At 37.8% G+C, this 20,152-nt stretch overlaps 2 protein-coding genes across 3 annotated transcripts; both read left to right on the top strand.

The window, feature by feature from the left end:
* The first annotated feature begins 3,236 nt into the window (after positions 1-3,236).
* LOC145772116 (uncharacterized) lies at positions 3,237-14,302 on the top strand. Of its 2 annotated transcripts, none has more exons than XM_082583965.1 (3): positions 3,237-3,530; positions 10,734-10,867; positions 11,461-14,302. In XM_082583965.1, the coding sequence occupies exons 1-2, from the start codon at positions 3,238-3,240 to the stop codon at positions 10,858-10,860; spliced, it is 420 nt and encodes a 139-aa protein (XP_082440091.1). In that variant the 5' UTR covers position 3,237; the 3' UTR covers positions 10,861-10,867; positions 11,461-14,302. The 2 variants fall into 2 exon arrangements, with proteins under 2 accessions (XP_082440091.1, XP_082440083.1); XM_082583957.1 differs by having other exon boundaries at positions 11,202-14,302.
* A 4,560-nt stretch (positions 14,303-18,862) lies between these two features.
* On the top strand, positions 18,863-20,151 carry LOC145778322 (uncharacterized). Its single transcript, XM_082589790.1, has one exon. It carries the CDS (start codon positions 18,903-18,905, stop codon positions 19,272-19,274), a length of 372 nt encoding a protein of 123 aa, XP_082445916.1. The 5' UTR covers positions 18,863-18,902; the 3' UTR covers positions 19,275-20,151.
* The last annotated feature ends 1 nt before the right edge of the window (position 20,152 follows it).

Genomic DNA, 20,152 nt, shown 5'->3' with positions numbered 1-20,152 from the left:
TCTTCCACTGACTGGCATGCAGTTTTTACATAAAGCTTTGGTAGAGAGTTTGCTTTGTTAAACCATAGAGAAATAAAACATACTATATATATGTTTTATTTCTCTATAGTTTTTACATAGTTTACTAATCAATGTAGTAATAATTGGAATAAGAATGAATGGCTTGATGAAAATGTATGTTTGTTGAATTTGTGTGATGATGATTGTACACCTTGTCCTTCAGTGAAAAAAAAAACCCAGCACATGCAGGTGTCCCACTCCACAAATCTTAATTTTGTTATGATTTTATGAGAAAAATTGGTTTTTTTTATGCTTTTTTTATGATCTTTTTGCTTATTTTATGCTGTTTTTATGCTTTTGCACCGGCCACATTATATTGCTTAACTGAAGTTACATTCGCTAAAAAAGTTTGGAAGCAATCCACACTACTGACAAGATACCAGCGACTTAAGGGAGGGATTTCAAGCAATTTTGATTATTAGCTAATATACCATAAGCAAACGAAACCAAGCAACAACATGGAGTTTATCATGATACACAGGAAAAATAACTAAAAATTGCAAACGTTTTCAATCAAATGTGTTCAACCATCAAATGTGTCAGACGAACAATCAAATGAGCTGCAATTTTTATGATTTTTTATAACTGAGGTAAAATTTTATGACTATTTTATGTTTTTTTCAAAAAATGATAAATTTTATGCTTTTTTCTGATTTTATGCCGAGTGGGACCCATGCACATGACAAAACTGAGACTAAGCAGTTCTGTCATGAAGTATGCCTAACAGAGACATCCAAAAGATTGTGGCTGTGTCAGTGTTAGAACGCTTCACGGGGGGTCTGGGGGGTGAAGCCCCCCAGAAGTTGGAAAACATAGTTTCCGCGCTCATTCATAGAGAAATAGCTAATAAATAGCTCATTCATAATGGCTTAAAAAGAAGGCTCTGTTACATAACACTGCAGTAATGGCATAAAACCCAATATGACATAACATTTAAAATGATTTCCATAGATTATTGTAAGAATCCAAAGTTTTGACAGGTGGTCTTAAACTTATGAGCGCGACTGTATATTAAACGTCTGGAAATACAACAACATCTATACTGAGTCGTCGCCATTTTCAAGGATGTATTGCAGTGTGGTGGCATGGTATGATTATTGACCAATGCCCATGTTTATTAATAGCTACACAAAATTATAATCATGTTGGTGACTGATATAGCTTAGGTTGACAGCAACTGTATATAGCTTACTAATACAGTACATAACATAACTGTGCAAATGACTATTTTAAGAGCTATAATATTTTGTAACTATGGACTTTATGGACTTTATCCAGCAACAAACTTCTACCGATCTGCATTTGTTCGTTAAATCAAGGGTTGTGTGTAGTTTAATGCAGTGGCGTAGCGACAACGTGACTCGTTTGATTGGGAGGGGCACTCCAGAAGCAAAAATATTTAACTTGACAAGACGATTTAGACTTTGGCAATTTTTAATCTGGGCTTGGCATACTGTAGTCTGTTAGTCATGCGGCCATGCGCACAAAGTGAAAAAGCCACTTCACCTTATTTTACGATGAAACCAAGATCATAAAAACTGTTTGCGGCTGTCTTGTGCCATTTTTAAATTGTCTTAATATAGTACCTACCAACAGGGGCGCCGGAACGATTTTTGACTGGCGGGGCAAGATTATGAAAAAAGGGCACTTTTGTTTACTAAAAGGCCAATTTTTTTTCAAGTTTTAAGATAAGATATAGCGACAATCCTAATCTATCAGCTTACTATGTAGTGAGTAATGATAGCCTACAAGTGTCCGGTATACAAAGAAGGGCATCATGCTATGTTGTAATGATGTAACCTACGGTCAAGCCTTAAAGCAGCCGGCGGCCATGGCCGCTAAGTAGAGCTTGAATGACCGCCGGTGCTACCCCCTCAATCGGCCAAGTTTGGCCGCCGGTCTCTTCTAGCCAATTATTTAATTTCGCAACAGAATGATCGTGGATTAACTGTCGAAAATATGTAGTATCAAAGAGTGACTCAAAATCAGGTCAGCGCGTCATAATCGCCACTGTTGCATTGTGCGGGAATATTTGTTATTGATGGAATATATCCATCTGCGATCACCAGCGCTGTAAGTCTTGTTTGTAATTCCCGACGTTTATTTTAACAAAGTCTTAATCCGATCTGCTAATTACATCAGCTGGCAATATTGTCGTTTTTATGTCCATTCGATGTCGGACATTAAAAAGGAGAACTACGTTAGTTGACATCCGAGGGGAAAACATTTTTTGATCATATTTTGCAAAAATTATGCTTCTTTTAGTAATGTCCTTCACATCATTGAAATACTTATTTTATTACCTTGCCGTCATCGTCAACACATGTCGAACGTTATTTTTCGTTGCTAAACAGAATTCTAGGGGAGTGGCGTACTTCTTTAAAATCAGCCACATTGGAGACACTCGTGCGAGTGTCGTTAGATGGTCCCGCAGTACTGGATTACAATCCCGATAAAGCAGTTATTGCGTGGTGCAACGATTCTATTGTAGGACGTCGCCCAGGCCCAGACTTCAACAACGCTAAGTGATCATTTTTGCATTGTTTCAAGTTTAATTCTATTTACTTGTGCTATCGTTATTTTGTATTTTGGCCTCCAAGCACGCAGATTTGGCCGCCGAGAAGCAGCTCCCGGTAGGCCACAATGGTTGCGGAAAAAAAACGAGTTTTAAGGCCTGTACTGTGTTGCAAAAATTTGTGCCGTAGGCCTAGCCGCCTATATATTATTTTGAGGCAAAAATGAAATATTATAATTAGGCTAAAAGCGAATTGCAGAAATTGTTATATTGCAAAATATGCAGTAGCTTACATAAATTTGAAAGGGCATCATTGCCCCCCTGCCCCTCCATCTGCAGAAAAGTTGAGGGCAGGGGGGGCGGCTGCCCCCCCGCTTCCGGCGCCCCTGCCTACTAAATAATATTTTCAAATGCCATAAACAAAAATTGACATCTATACAATACAATGCAATGTAAAGCCAAAAGTAATTTTCAGGGCAGGGAGGGGTTTGGATGAAAATTTCAAAACAAATTTACCAAGGCTCTAGTTGTATCTTAAAATCAGCTCTAAAGTTGAATTTGAAAAAAAACAAGTAGCCCTGTACTAGCCAATTTTGGCTTACTAACCTTTGTGTTTTTTCTATGACGTAGAATTTTTAATTTCCACTATTTGTAAAAGAAGAATGCACTGCAAGTTTTCTGTAAGTGCTTTGGCACTTTTTGTTTTCTTACTCAACATTTCTGGCTGCTTTTTCGAAAAGCCACCTAGTAGTTCAAATGAAACCAATATTGAAAACCACAACAATACTGAAACAACTAAGACAAGCACGCCGTCGGAAAGTGAACATACTGATTCTAACTCCGGCTCTATATTGGATTATGTGAACAAAAACAAAGGAATGCTGAAAAGAGGAATGTATGTTTTTATTGCAGTCACTGTGATCATACTTCTTTACTTTGGATTTCGAGTTTACAAGTAAGTCAGTGTTTTTTAATTAAAATCCAAGCTACCATTAACATGCAACATTTGTCACAACTCTTTCCTAATGTTTTTTTTCAACTGTTTTCGAATTAATCTTGCCTTAATTTAGTCTCATTTCAACTGCTCAGCAATATATGTTTTTTTTTATTGTTGTTAAATATATACAAGTGATTTGTTTCTGTAATTTTGACCCACATGATATTTATTTTATTTTGAGCAGTGATGTGGCATGACCATTTTTTGGATGTTCATTTTTTTCAACAAATTTTAGCCTACTTATATTTAAAAAAAGCCCTGGATGCAGTTCAGCTGAGTCTTTTTTATTCTTTTTTAAAATGCAAGTAGACTGTATGCTTAAAGTTTACTGAATAAGTAAACAACCCAAAAATGGTCTTTCTATACCACTGGTTTTAAGCTATCTAGTGATAGTTTTATATCTGTGGCTGTATTATTTGCTATAGAAATGTCACATTGAAGAAAAAATTGCCCCCCACCAAAATTTCTGTAGTGACTATTTAACAAAAAAACATCTCATTGCAAAGTTTTTTTTGTTTTGTTTTCATTGTGGATGTCTCTCTATGAGCAAATGTTGTTTTCCTCCATTCTTGAATTTCTTTTTAGAAATTTTAACTAGACTGATCATGATCCACAAACGTTTTATATACTTGCCTGACTGCCACAACACATATATACTTGCTGAATAGAAAAATTGAGGATTAACGTTTTTTGGGGTTGCTTTCATTTCTGAGTACACAACATCCTGTCGCCAGGACATACCACAGGGTACATTTCACCACGGTTACCGGACCACTCAGCATGCGACAATTCAGCAAATGCTTCAATTCAGCAATTGCATTTCAGCTACTGCCAAGTCAGCAAATGAGATTTACGTGCTCACGTTGGACTTGCTTGGTCAATGGTCATCGCTTGCCAAACTGAATTTGCTGACTTGTGACATGCTGACTTATGGCTTGCTTACAATGCTTAGTTGTTAGCCTAATTACTCAGTTTCATCATTTACCAACTTCAGCAACTATTGCTCAAATGTTGCCAGCTCTGTTGTCGCTTGCTCGGTTCACAACTGCTGACTTGTAGGAGACTCTCTCCCCACGAGACGACTTTACTCATATTCCTTACTAATCCGATTAACGCTTCCTTATCATAGCGTTCCCGTGGCTTGTTTGACTCAAACTTTGGACATCTGTTAATCTATTTTAGGAAACATTCTCATAGCTTCCAACTTCAAAACTCTTGAAAAGGGTTTTGAAACCTTTGCTTGCTGATGTTTTTGATATTGTACTATCAATGAAAAATATTTTATATTACGTTCAAAAATATAAGCCGCCTTTGCTAATAGAATCAATTGTATCAAATAACTTCATAGTGTTCTTTTTATTTCCAAGCTAGAAAATGCATGATTATGTTCGGTACGGTAACATCAAATCAATGTAAAAAATGCGAACGTCATCCGCCAGTAAAAAAGTTTTTGTGTGCCTGGTAGCCAGGGTTGGCCAAGGAGGTTTCCCCCACTTTAGTTTTACCCGGGTAAAACCCTGGGGGAAACTGGGAAAAACTTGAGTTGTTAAAATTTGCAAATGTGAATGAAATAATGATTACTCCTCATAGTTAATGTTTATTACCATCATATTTTGAATGAATCTATAAGATTTTCTGTGCTCAGCCTACAAAAAAAAGAAAAATACTGTGATTTACTAATATCTAATAATAGGTAGGTCCAATCATTAGTTTACATAGATGAACATACCAGTATGTTATCAAGTCAGATTGCTCCCCTGTGCCTAACATGCAGTCAGCAAACAAAATTGTAAACATTGAACAACAAAAGCCAAAGAAAGAAAATATTAAGAGCCGGTATAATCTCAGTTATTGATAACATGTCAACAGTCTTCATTGTTCACATTGAACAGCTCTTCATCTGGGGTTTCAAATTCTGGGAGCAAGTCTTTTAGGCGCAGACAATTAGGCGCCGGTCAAATAGGCGTGCACACTGTGGCGTCTGGATATTTAGGTGCGGAGCACTGTGGCGCCCGTTCATTTAGGTGCTATTCCTAGTAAAGTCTGCAGATTGTATCAGCTTGGCAGGTAGGGCAATGCTTTTCACACAAAATGTTGTATTGAACAGAAAAATATGTCATGGCTTCCATGAGTGAAGCTGCTTAAACCGGCAATGCTTTTCACACAAAATGTTATATTCAACAGTAAAATAAATTGTATTTTAATGTGTGTGCTCGGCATTTATTTGTTGTTAGTCCAGGTTTCAAGTTTCCGAACATGACTGAGTTCACTTTTAGTGAGTCAAAATATAACTACACTAAACATCAGTAAAAAAAATATACCGTAGCCAATATTCAAGCGGGTGGTCAAATAGGCGCCGGTCAAAATCTCTCTGCTCTGTAGCCCCTTCAAGATACTCGAAAGACTTATCTACGCTCGTGTCGAACCGATAATAGACCCTCAGCTCCCTCGGGAACAAGCCGGTTTTCGCCACGGAAGATCAACTGTAGACCAGGTCACTCTGATGACCCAAGACATCGAGGACAGCTTCTCGGCAAAAAAGAAGGCTGGCGCCGTGTTTGTCGATCTCACGGCTGCCTACGACACTGTATGGCACAGCGGCCTTACCTGCAAACTACTCCGTCTCCTTCCTGACAGGCACATGGTCCATATGATTATGGAACTTGTGCAAAACCGCAGCTTTACCTTTTCCACCGGTAGCGGCCGACGAAGTAGACTACGTCGACTCAGGAACGGCGTCCCACAGGGCTCTGTCCTGGCTCCCCTCCTCTTTAACACTTACATCTATGACCGACCTGACACCATCTCCAGGAAGTATGCTTACGCAGACGATCTGGCTCTCCTGCATCCAGCCGGAGATTGGCAGTCAATGGAGAGGAACCTAAGCCAGGACATGTCAACTATATCAACATATCTCCAGAAATGGAAGCTACAGCTCAGCAAGGCAAAGACAGTGTCGGCGGTCTTCCACCTAAACAACAAGGAAGCAAAACGTGAGATCAACATTACCACCGATGACGAACACCTCCCCTACTGCGCCGAACCCACCTACCTCGGCGTAACCCTGGACAGGTCACTCACGTACCGACGACACCTGGAGTCACTGCGCAAAAAACTATATGCGCGCGTTGCACTTTTGAGGCGGCTGGCGGGTTCCGGCTGGGGAGCTGATGCGAAAACCCTTCGCACAGCTACCTTGGCCCTCGTCCATTCTACCGCTGAGTACTGCGCACCAGTGTGGTGCCGCAGCTCTCACACCCGCCACATTGACACCGCCATCAATGACGCACTACGCACTGTGACTGGATGCTTGCGTCCCACTCCAACGGACTGCCTTCCCATCCTTGCAGGCATCCAACCTGCTGAGCTTCGCCGTAAAGGAGCCATGATTTCCCTTGCTCGTCGCACACTGGACCCCGACCACCTCCTCCACAGTACATTCCAGCGCCTACCTGGAGGACAGCAGCGACTGAAATCAAGACGCCCGTTTGTGCCCGCCGCACGACAGCTTCTGAACAACGTTGAAGATCTTGGAATAAGTGCGGCACACTGGACGAACTACACATGGAACATGGAGTGGCAAAACAACACCTCCCGACTCCGTGATTTCCTACCCGACGTCGATCCCCACCCTCCGGGAATGTCCCTCGCAAGACTTGCGTGGGTCCGGCTTAACCACCTAAGAACCGTCGTCGGTCACTTTCGTTCAGACATGTGCAGATGGGGCCTGGCTCCCTCACCGGGATGCGAGTGTGGCGCCACAGACCAGACAGTAGACCATGTCGTCCATGACTGCCCAATCCATCAACCACCACATGGAACGCTTGGACTGAAGGCCCTGGATGACGAGACTGTCGAGTGGCTGATGACATCATGCCCAAACATATAGTCCAGAAGAACAGCTCATACGACGAAGAAGCGGGTGGTAGGCTTGAGTGAAGAGTAACTTAGTTTTACGTCAAAACCCCGACTGGGTTTAATAACGAGCAAAGTCGCACCATTATGCTTGCAACTTGTAGCCAGGGTTCATATGCCCTATAGAAATGTATTCATGTAGTAGAGCGTTGTCTCATACGTACTCGCCACACGACCAATCCATCCCGAGTAGAAGTAATTGCGAAATATAACAGATTAAGTATGTATAAGGTTCCATCTGGCTGCAACCCCCTACTGCAACCTGTGTTCAGTATGCATAGCAAATGTCCTGTGGAGATGTGCTAATATCAAGAGTAGTAGAGCGTTGCCTCGCACCTCATCTCCACACTCGCATTATCCAAACAACATATTTTTTTGTTCAATATTTATGTAACATTTTGTGTGAAAAGCATTGCCCTACCTGCCAAGCTGATACAATCTGCAGACTTTACTAGGAATAGCACCTAAATGAACGGGCGCCACAGTGCTCCGCACCTAAATATCCAGACTCCACAGTGTGCACGCCTATTTGACCGGCGCCTAACTGTCTGCGCCTAAAAGACGTGGATCCCAAATTCTTTCCATCCAAAGTATCTATCAATAAACATGCACTAATTTGGCAACCCTCTCATTGCCCAGTCTATTTCTTTGCTTTGAGTGGATTAAAGCCATGCTACTGAACAAGCGTTCTATGCCAGCACTGGATGGTGGGCATAATGATATTGCCATCATCAATGAACAAAACTTCTTTACTGGCTCATTGTTTGCAACCTTTCTTATATATTGCCAATATTTAAGTGGTGACAATTTTTTCATTGATTTAATAAAAGAGATATTTGGAAAAATAGATGTATCCTTAGTTTCATATCCTGCCAGTACGAGAATGAAATTGTCATCTTTTTCAAAAACAAAGTTGCGTTCAGTTTCTTGCTCATCTGCAGACAAAGTCATATATTTTTGAAACTGATCAACATTCTCTCCTTCATTTTTCTTCTCACTTTTCTCCTTCCATGAGAGTAGCACACTAGACATCGTTTTTGAGGCTTTTCTTTTTTTTCTGTGGAAGGAAGCGTTTTAGGAAAGTGCTTACCACTGAGGGACTCGGACTGGGAAGGCTATGTGGAAGTGGACGACCTCTACTGCATTCCGTCAAAGTGCTGGAAGGCATCAGTTGGTTTGCAAGCTGCAATTTATACTGAAGCAATTAGTCACAACAGCACAACACTGACTGACGTGGTCTTTGAGCTGGAGGTAGACCATCTGAATTCGATAAGAAATTCCTATTGGTAGTTTGGTACTGCCAGCAAACAGTGAGTAAGTACGCATTGAGAAAGCAGAGAAAGTGTCAAAAGAAAAACCTGAAATATCACTCTGTGATGATCCGGAGCTTTATCTATTTTATCTAAGTATTGATGCAATTCTGATGGAAAATGTCATGAGCTAACAGCTAAACAGCTGGCTAGTCATTATATTGCATAAGAAACTCCACAAACAACACATTTAGAAGTTTTGTGTTTGAAGTTTTGTGTTCACCCATTTTGTGTTTAGAAGTTAGAAGGGTTTCCCCAGTTTTACCCAGTTTTACCCGGTTTCCCCCAGTTTTACTCGGGGGAAACTGGGAAAAACCTCCCAGAGGTTTTACCCAACCAACCCTGCTGGTAGCCTATACACTTGCGAACGGCGGTTGCCACTACTTTCGTTTTTCCACAATTTTTTTGTTTTTTTTATTAGAATAGCTTATTACGAAAGTCTAGCTATGGGTATTGAGTAGGGTTGGGGTTTCGGGATCAAATTTGAAATTCCTGGATTTTTACTTCTTAATCCCGGGATTTGTCGGGATTTGCAATTTAGTAGGAAAATACACATGCAAGCAGCTACACAAACCACAATTTATTTATTGTAATACTGACTCAAAAACACGAGAGTATCATTGTTGCAAGACAAATGCAAGACGATTTCTGACTTTGCTGGCAAAATATCCTAGAGTTGAAAATGCACGTTCAGTCTCAACAGATGTTGGTTTAATATTTTTCAATTCTGCATATATATACAATATACATTGTTCAGGTTTTCTGGCTATTTTTTGCTTGCTTCATATACCAGCATTTCTAGTTGCATTACTCGAGAGCCGACATCACAGTTTTGTGCTTCTTCACTTTCATTTTCTGCTACGAAAGCATGCAGCTCTTAGGCAAAATTTATTTCAGTTCTTCATACTGTTTAGTAGAGCCTCGATCCAATTCAACAGTTGGGCTTGGGAACAATCTTTGAAGAACGTTCGTGGCCAGGGCAGCAATTTTTCGACGTTTTATTTTATGACCAAGCTGATCCTGCGATTGATCTATGTAGGAAAGTTTCTTGAGGTACCCAAAAGGGTGAACCAGTTGGACATTCCGACGCTCGTCGATTCAAAACCTCAAGCTTTTTTTCAAGTCCTTGCTAATTTCCGAATTTAGTTATTAGTCCCTTTGTACTAGACCCTGAAGCTTTCAAAACGGCTTTGACACAAAGTACATTTTGCTTTTTTCGTAAGTTTACAAATCGAGACCCTCAAATTATCCCAAGTATAAAAATTTGTCATTCACAAACTGATTCATTATTTTGCAACTAGGCTACGTGCTTCTGTGACGTAGAGTTCAGTGCGTCAGAGTTGGCAAAAAAAATCATCGAAATTTATTCCATGTTGAAAGACATGCGATTTGCTCAATGCTTGAATTTGCTTTTTTCCTCTCAATCTTTGCATTACACCTATTTCAATCTTTTTAATTACTGAATTTGTTTGTTAGACAATAGGCCTAATCATGATTCGTGACTGAGGTATTCTCTCCTAAATTGGTATTATGACATTTCTCCACTCAATTTTTCTCGAGCAGTGTTTCCACTTTTTGGTCATTTTGAAAAAATTAAAAATAAATGGAACATTGGACTTTGGGCTTTGCCAAGCCAGTGCCATTGGAAACAAATTTTATTCGGTAATTTTTTTTGAAATGTATTCTTGAATGTTCAGTTTACGCATTTTAATGCTTAATTCCCGTTTGAAAATTTCATTTAGTATGCCTTTAAAAAAAATCTTTCCCACCTCTGGTCTTGGCACACTTACAATTCTCAGGTAAGCAGTTTTTCATTTTGTTACACAATGCACATGTTATTGCAACATAGAGCAAAATTTATCGAGACTGTTGTTTTGGTAACAAAGATAACCCTTCTACAATCTACACTTTCAACTTTCCTTTATGACTTTTTTAGAGCAAGAAGACGTCGGGTGAAATCATACGGCCTTTTATCCTCAAATGATAGACACATGGAGCTTAGTCGCTTAAATTCAGATTCAGAAGATGACTACACGGTATTTGAAGCAAGACCATTAAATTAGTTTTGTGGTAAGTCATGAGAAGCAGAAGCTTATGCCCCTCTCTCTAGTTTACTTTAATCACGAAACACCCTGCTCGATTAAAACACTAAGAGACTAGCTTATTTATAACCGGCTTTTATTTAAAATGCATTGTATAGTAATATATCAGGACATTTTCGTAATTTCCAGCTTTGAGTGTAAAATGAAAGAAGGAAGTACTATAACTTCGTTTTGGTAGTAAAATATTCAATTTATGCAGGTTTTAATTCTACTTGGAATTAGCCTATCTATATGTTAGTAAAAAAAAACTGGTAATATGCAGTAAATAATGAACAATGATGCAAATTCCTTGGAATAACCAGATGCCGCTGCGGGACTATACAGAACTTCCATCTCCATGTAGACAATTGTATCAATCATGAAACGCTGTTTAACAGCTTTTTTTTGCTGAAACTTTTCGGTCATTTATCCGAAATCTCCGAAAAAGGCTGCCTCCGAATTGGAATATCTCCGAAACGAGCCATTCCGTGAAAACACTACGCAGCTAAAAGGATCATTGGTTTATTTACAACAATTAAATTATTGCTTGATTGTATTGTCCGAAAACACTTTTGCATTTAGGTCAACAGAAATGAAACTGTCAATTGATAGATGATACTTTTCTATATTCTGCCAACCTTGCAATGTGAAGATTTTAAAGAGTTCTATGTGTTCTGTTCAAGCACATTTGTCATGTGGGATGCTGAGTTGTAAAGAAATGAACTTAATGTACCCCAGTTTCATCAGTAGGTGTTGTAACTTGAAACTGCTCCTACTTGTTTAATGTTTATATTAATAAACGCACTGTAAAAAGGAGCCTTGCCAATCGATGAAGTTATGATTAGGTTATTCTCGATATTTTCAATGTGACTTTGAGTGATCAACGCATGGTAACACTAAATCAAACGTGACATCCCTGTTCCTCCCGCCGTTTTATTTAAAAGAATATATCCCACGAAAAGCGTTGGATATATTGCACATGCTGTCACTAGTCGATATCTATGAATAAAGTGCTCTAAAATCGATCACGAAAAACCGTCGCAGAACCTGAAAAAATGCGGTACTAAATTTATGCTGTAGTTTGGTGGATTGTATGTGCGCTGCGTTGACCGCACAATTGTAGTGTTTTAGCACCATCCCTGGAAGCAACTCGTTTATTTTAATTGAGAGTTTTTTTATGCATGTTGTTGAGCTTTGTCATATGCGTATTGCTGTACCAAAACTGTTGTTGGTAATGTTTATTTTCAAGCATTAAGATTGAATGTTTATTATTGTTTTGGTGTTGGTGATGTGTTTCTCCAGTACAATTATTTTTCGTTGTCTTTTTTGTTTTATGTAACAGCTACGCTTTTGAATTGAAGAATCGGATAACACTTTTTACCGTCTTGTCATGAAGCAATTAGGCTGCATGTTTATTGTTTAGTTTAACACAACCGACATGTTTTTTCACAAATTGTGTAGAAATTGCATTCACAAATTGTGTAGGCTTATTATGCTTAAGATTTCAAAGTAATCAATTACAGTTGCATGGCAGCTCTGCGATTACCGATTATGTTTATAATTTTTCAAAACACTAAATTATTTTGAATCAGTTGTCTCCAATCAGAGGTGGGCATGCGCTACTTCTGCGCGCTACTTTTGTCTCTGACAGTGGAAAGCTCTAATCAAGTAACTTTGAAAGTTAGAATAACCTTAAAAACGAATGATATCATCTTTCAGCACCACGTTGGTTTACATTGCTTTGTCAACGCCGTTATGACAAACAAGATTTAGTTGAAGTTTTTGGTAGCCACTGACAATTTCCTGTAAGACCCGATGGCATCACCATCCTTCTAGCAATAGCATTCAACCAGAGAGTTGATCCAACTTTGAACTTTGTTGGTAATTACAGAAGAAAAAAGAGTTCTGGTTTTGGGTGGGAATCGAACACACGTCATCGAAATGACTACCACTGTCTTATCGCTCTACAGTCTACGGCTCTACGCCAAGCTGTGGACGACGAAACGACTTAATTTGCTTTAAATCAGAAATCTTTCCCTGCAACTTCTGATTTGTTGAAACGCTGTTCTTGTAACTTCTGATTTGTTCAATGATTCATCTGTTGTACAAAACTTTTTATGTTTAATATGTTTAAGTGCCTACTAAATTTTATTCCTATTCTCCAATGTTTCTATTAAAAAAATTTATAAACAATTTATTTTTTCCCACTTTGAGTTCGAAAGTAGCGGGTAGCGGAAGAACGACTAAAGTAAATGCCGCCCCTCTATGCTACAGCTACATTGGGAAAAAGTAGCGTCGCTACTACAGCTGCTATTCTAACATAAATGTAGCGGCGCTACTGCTATCGCTATTAAAAGTTACAGCGCTACAAAAGTAGCGCGTTACTGCCCACCTTTGTCTGCATTCTGCAATTAGTTAATAGAAGTATTGGACTTGTTAGAGCATGCGACTAAAATTTGAGTTCCGTTATTTTTAATTAAGCGGTCCGTATCAAATATAAGTTAAAAACGTAACTTCAACGCAAAAGTGGTTTATGCAAAAACATGCTTTTTTTAAAAGCAGGCTTTTGTTCAACCGAACTCACCAACTAATAAATAATTTTAATTACCACCTGCCAAGAAACTTCAACATGTAGCCTTCAGCTTGTTTTGACCTGGTTGGGATTCGTCAGGATATCGCTGCTAGTTCGAGCAAGGCTGCAAATTGTGCGTACTGTATGTCTGCACGTTGGATAGATGACATACATGGGATCGCATCTAATAAGCAAACCCAATGTAGTTCCACTTTAATTCCGAAATAATTCGTGCTTGTTCAAGCAATGTATTTCAACGTGTTTGCTTTGTGCATAAAGTTGATTGCGATTTCTTCATGTCTGCGCATAACATCGATACTCTGCTGGGATAGAAAAGATTAACACTCTGCCCTGCTCAGGAGGCTCAAACAAAGAGAAGATGCAATTTATGTTCTTTGGAGTTACTTGTTACAACACTTCTGTAAATTTTTTCTGGATCATTGCTAGTAGTTTTCAGACGCTTTCAAACTGTATGTTCCTGGTATGTTTTATGCATATCTTGCCGATTGCTAATTATCATGAATTGTGGTTTTCATATTTGCTGTCACTCACAAATACCTTTGTGGTCTGTTTTACTGTATAATGTTATATGAACCCCCTATCATGGTTTGTAAAGCGATCGTTAATCGTTAGATTGAGTTATCTTTTCCTCACTTGATATGTTTCTTGCTTGCAGGTGCCTTTCAAATGGCAAATGTTTCATAATCCGGTTTTATTCTAAACACAACGAAAGTTAGCCTGTGTGTTTTAGTGCTTTCTAATTCCATTTGTTATGAAGTCATGGTGGAAAATAGTTGTGTTTTACATGATGTTTCTTGTGTCGTTGTTTTATGAAATACAATGTTGTCTTCAAACACTCCAGAAATATCATATATACTTCTTACTTCAATTTGCGTAGAATATCTGAATTTTTTAATCAGTCTCATTTGATTTATCCACAATACGGTTTCATCATCATCACCCAAATTCGGTTTTGTCCCGAGTAGGCCTAGTGGAGGTGGGCGATTCTTTCCTTTCTGCGATTGCCTTCACTCCTATTCTCCATCTCATTCTATTCATCGCATCTTCTTTCTTCAATCCGACTTTTCCCCCTTCTTCTGCATGGTCATTCAACAAATCTTGCGCAATCTTAAAATTTCTTGAACCGCAAAACTTACTATCTCTACCTAGCGGTTGATTTTTTGAACTTTTATTTCTCACGTGGCGCTAGAGTATTATTACCCGATTCCATTGATGTTGCACTGGTCATTCTAGGCTCACCAGAAGAGAATTTACAGCACTACAGACAGTCAGAAAGTGGTCAGTTTGATTTGGGAAAAGTGTTTGGGCCTAGGTCAAACATTTGCTGATTGCTGCAATCTGAAAAGCGATTTTGGTCTAATTAATGCAGAAATAGAGATAGCAATCTTCTTATACCTGTGCCATTTCAGTTTTTGAGTTTGAACAAATATTAGCCTGTTTATTTTGAAATTCGTGTTTAAGTTAATCTTCGTGGTTAGGGAAATCACTATACCAGACTAAATTCTTATTTTACTGTTTGGTGGCTGGAGTGGCTATTTTACCACCAGAAAGCTGAAGTGGGCCCGGTACTTTACTATCTGACGGCTGAAATGGCTGTTTTAACCTCTGATATCAATTCCTTTAGATCTGATTATATTAAAAACTGACGAATACAACAAATCTTTGAGAATATAACAATATACTTTATAATTATAGGCTATAAGTGATATTCCTCTTAATTTTCTACTTTGAACGGCATGCGTCATCCTCATTTTAACAGCACATCAATAAAAGTTTGTACACAACCTTTATAATCATAACCTTGTCGATGAAGGGGGCCCGGAAATAAATTGGTACCGGGCCCTGAACAAAGGTGAACTCATGGTAAGATTTCATCACAGAGGTGAATTGCGGAGATATTAAATAGTTTCTACACAGCAACTTGAAACTGATGCTATGTCTTGAAAGTTATTGTTGATGAAATCACCGATTTGTTGTCATAATGTAACGTTTTGCTAAAATGGAGAAAATTGAAAGCCATTAAGCGCTATTGAACAGAATCACTGGTAAAAGCTGCGGTGGGATATTGGATGGAAAATGATTTATTTGGAATAATATATCAGATGAAATTCGCAAATCCTCATTCACAACTTTTAAAAGAATGTACAAAAAGAAAATTATTGACTCATATTAAACAAATGCTAAATTAACCTACTAATCAGTTTTTTGACTTCTTATCATCTTGGACAGCTTCACCATTATTTATATACTATTATCTCTTTGTCTCAATTATTTAATTATAATTATCATTGATGAGTTAAGGGTGGCTGCTTGACTTGAAGACCTTGAACGGTCACTTCGCAGCCTCCCGCTGCTGTGATGCTACCATCATTTTTTACTCGTTTTTTTTTTATTGTAAACTTTTCAACAGTTTTACTGTACATTGTGTTTTGATTTATTGTACATATTTTTTCGCAGCGGCCAATAAACAAACAAACAAAAAAAAAAATTATCAATTATTTTGTTCACAACACGTGAGTGTTTTAAGGAACGCAAATATTAGCTAGATAGGAGAAAAACATTTTGTAGAAAGTTGAAAACAATGGGTATTCATCACGGGTCCCTACCTAACCATTAACCCAAAGTCTAAAACCGTGGGTACAACTTTTTTTTACAACTAGAACAAGATTATATCAGATTTATTTCATTTAACTAAAATGCAAAATTTTGTAAAAAATCAAACTTCGAATCCCTTCTATTTTCTGAAAATCAGGAAAACTTCTCGCGGCGCGACTTCACTCGGCTTCATGCTCATTGCTCAACTTTATTGCTAACATCCAATTCCAATGTAGCATTGCCAACATTTCGATTTTTTCCGCATGCTTTGGGTTTTTTGCCTGTCTAACTTTTTTAATTTTTGTATGACTGAAATTGAAAGTTTTTAAATTGCAGTCGCCTGGCAACTCTGGACAAACAATAAACATGTGTTTTGTTTAATGTTATGTCTGTCACTCTGTGGTCAGTGGTCAATCAAGAATCAACTTCAATAGTTCAAGTTCAGTTTATTCTTTCACTCAAGGATGCCAGCGCTAGGTTTTTCCTCCTAGATCTGGGTTTTAAGTTGTTTGTTTTTTCAAATTTGGGTAAATCTAGGTTTTTCGGTTTGTAACTTTTCTTCGATTCAAAAAGTTGCTGATACTGCTCAACATAAAATTCCCAAACTAGCACAAACATGATGGCTTTCTTGAGAACAGGTCATCAGCAGCATATTAGAGCAGTGGGAAGCGCTGGTTTTATATTTTCAGTCTCAATGTAAGACTGACAAGGTTGATGGTGCAAAACGGATTTATGATGCACTTGTTAATCGTGGGATAAAGCATATGCTCGTTTTTTTTGCAATACGGTATGTTCTTAAAAAGGTAAGTAGTGATTATAGTGGCAACCTGGAATTCCATTGTGAGCATTTTTGTCTGCACAAGTTGTGCAGACAAAAATGTATTTCATGGTTTCTACAGAATATGGAAATTTTTGAGTCTCTTCATCAGAGAAGATTAGGCTATATCATGCACAGAAAATTAGGAGAAATAGATCCAAGCAATGCTAAAAATCATAGTCGAACATGTCAGCTGTGCACCTTGGTGGACGCACAATGGCCTTGTTGGAACAGGAACCAAATTTAAGTCATAAGTAGAGTAGACAACCGGAAACAGACATTGCAGTCGGCTGCAGCGTTGGTCAGGTGTACGTTGGAAGACGTACACCGATGCATAATGCTCAAGTCTGCTTTCCCGCAATGCAGGATAAAGATAATAAAACAAACAAAACAAAAACAAACCCCATTTATTTTTGTATATAATTATATGCCATAATAACTAGGTACAACATAAGTATACATATTTGTATAGCCTAATTATATATGTGTTACTATTTGCAAATTTTTGAGGCAGTGGCTATTTGACCGGCGCCGGTCTTTGAATCTGAAACACTATTTGACCGTCATTACGTCATTGTCCAGTCACTTTTTTTCTTTTTCTCTTTCAAAGCAAAAGATGAGAAGCGCGCATATAAGTTCTGAATCCAACCATTTTATTCAACTCGTTACGTGGCGCGTGTGGTACGTCGCCGCTTCTTATTCTAGAGGGACTGAGTTCGATACTACCCAGAAGCGTTCTTTTTTTTAACTAAATTTTGACCCAAAGTGCATTTTGTTGAGAGCAAAGATGTATTGCTTCGTTCGGCAAACACGGTCACATCAATCAATCATTTTATTTTTCGTCATTAACGCGTCCGGGACGAAAAAGATACTAACTACAAAAATCGATACATATAGACCTCCCAGCACGTTAATGAACGGGAAGACGTGGCAAAACCTTGAAAAGTTTAAAACGTGCCTGAATTGAAAAATTATGTAGGCTATATACCGTATCAGTAGTTAGCACGGCCACAATCGGAAAATTACCCAGAGAAATTCTCAAATTCCAGCAAATTAAAAAAACTCTAACTTTATTACTCACATTTGAAAAGACATAAAAAATAATTAAAAACTGACTAAAAAATGCACTTCGTGTCAAAATTTAGTTAAAAAAAAAAAAATAAAAAAAAAGAACGCTTCCAGGTAGTATCGAACTCAGTCCCTCTAGAGTTGGAGGCGGCGACGTATCGCATGCGCCACGTTACGAGTTGAGTGAGATGGTTGGATTTAGAACTTATATGCGCTTCTCGTCTTTTGCTTTGAAAGAGAAAAAGAAAAAAGTGACTGTATAGTGACGTCATGACCGGTCAAATAGTGTTTCAGATTCAAAGACCGGCGCCGGTCAAATAGCCACTGCCAATTTTTGAGGCTTGTGTGTAATGATAAAGTGATGTTAAAAGCACGTGTAGATACTTTTAACCGCTTTACTACATCTTTTCTGGACCTGGGTTTTCTTTGCCTCACCTGGTTTTTTTTTGAACACACGATCTAAGTTTATTGGAAATTTGTCGCTGGCATCCCTGCTGTCACTGAGTTGAGTTGAATGCAGTTTATTTTGATAAAATAGTTGATCCCAAATATGACAAAAGTCTAGGAATCATTTTCTGAAAATAAATGTCTACTGGTATTGATTATACAAACATAGATGATACACTTGAGAACAGACTTTATACACGTATGACTATACACGAAGCATAGCCTCACCATCATATTTTTATGCTTAATGTAAAAAAATTTTGTCTTAGAATAATTGTGGAATTTTACATGCTTCAGAAAGGTTGTATTTCACAGATGCAGATCTAAAAGGACCTTTGTTAAAATGTGTTGCTCAACTTCACTTGCTCAAAATTGAAACCGAGCTGGGTGTGATGTTGTTCGGTTAATGTTTGTGGAATATGATACTGTTCTATTGATTTCATTTGTAATATCTTTTTAGGGCATAATTTAATTATATATCGGTTTAAAATTTTGATCAAAAATATGGCTCTCACGTCAAGTGATTCAGATTCTGAAAATGAACAAAAGGTAAAGGCAAAACTAAAAAGTGATGATTCACGAAAAAGAAAGGCTAAAGCTTCTACTTCTGCTACTGCTGCCAAAAAGCCGGCAGAGGAAACTACTTTGAGTGCCACTGTAACAGTTGAAGGCGAGGAAAAAATATCTCTTGGAAAGAAAAGATTTGTTTCTGTGCGGGAATTTAAGAATATGGTTTTTGTCGATATTAGAGAATTTTATGAAAAAGATGGGGAGCTTAAACCTGGGAAAAAGGGTATAAGCTTACAGGCAGAGCAATGGCAAAATTTGAAACGACATGCTGACTTAATAGATGAAAAACTTCAACAGCTCTGCTAATAGCAAAACATTATTGTATAGAGAATAAAGACAGGAAATATTTCTAAAGTTGTCTTGTGTTCTTTTGTGATCAGTCACATTCTAATTTTTCAACATAAGACATGAACTTATTTGGAGTTTTCACAAGAAACTTTGTTTCCAAATTTTGTTGAGTGTAGAAACTAGAAACTGTATATGAAACTCCCTTTGTTTTTATAAACTTTACAACTGATGAATTATTGATAACCCAAGTTTTATATTTTAAAGTTTTCATTACATGTTGATTTCCCCCAAACCAGCATTAATTGTAGTGTTGCATAAAATGACTTTTGTAAATTTTTGTCCATAAGTTATACTGAAGAGATTCTTGGTTATGCATGCTTTTTGTTACTAAGTGTAATTTGTATTTTGACTTTTAGTTCAGTAACGTTTAAAGAACTGCCATATTTGAAGGACACTTCCAGTACTACTACTTTATATTGCAAAGAAATTTTTTGAAACTTTTGCTTCATTTGAAACAGTCTTGTTTAACTTTTCATTGTTTTTGTATTTCAACACAGTTTACAATAGACAAAGTTTGTCTTTGCTTATGATACTGCCATCAATTTATCTTGTGCTGAATCAACATGAATGATGTTTGGGATTTTTTCGCCTTTTCTACTACTTTAACCTAAAAAATAGTTTACTGAAAAGTTGTTTTTTATAAAATAATCTCGACTGTGGTTTTTTTGCGATGGCATTATTGTAAATTACATGTATCCATGAAAGTTATTCTACTGCATTTTTGGAGGGCTAATTAAATGCCGCCTGTAGATTGTGGTTGGTATCATTGGTAATTTGGTATCTATCACTATCATTTGACAGTTCCCAAACATTCATTTGTCATTGTTTTGGTTAGG

This window comes from Aplidium turbinatum, chromosome 1 (assembly GCF_918807975.1).
Source record: "Aplidium turbinatum chromosome 1, kaAplTurb1.1, whole genome shotgun sequence".
Taxonomy (NCBI): domain Eukaryota; kingdom Metazoa; phylum Chordata; class Ascidiacea; order Aplousobranchia; family Polyclinidae; genus Aplidium; species Aplidium turbinatum.
The sequence above is the reverse complement of the archived record's forward strand: the minus strand, read 5'-3'. Positions and strand labels throughout refer to the sequence as shown.

Bases quoted from the DNA above. Each gene is read 5' to 3' on its own strand.
- LOC145772116 (XM_082583965.1), top strand. From the start codon at position 3,238: ATGCACTGCAAGTTTTCTGTAAGTGCTTTGGCACTTTTTGTTTTCTTA. The intron at 3,531-10,733 runs GTAAGTCAGTGT...TGACTTTTTTAG, and splicing joins TTTGGATTTCGAGTTTACAA to AGCAAGAAGACGTCGGGTGA.
- LOC145778322 (XM_082589790.1), top strand. From the start codon at position 18,903: ATGGCTCTCACGTCAAGTGATTCAGATTCTGAAAATGAACAAAAGGTA.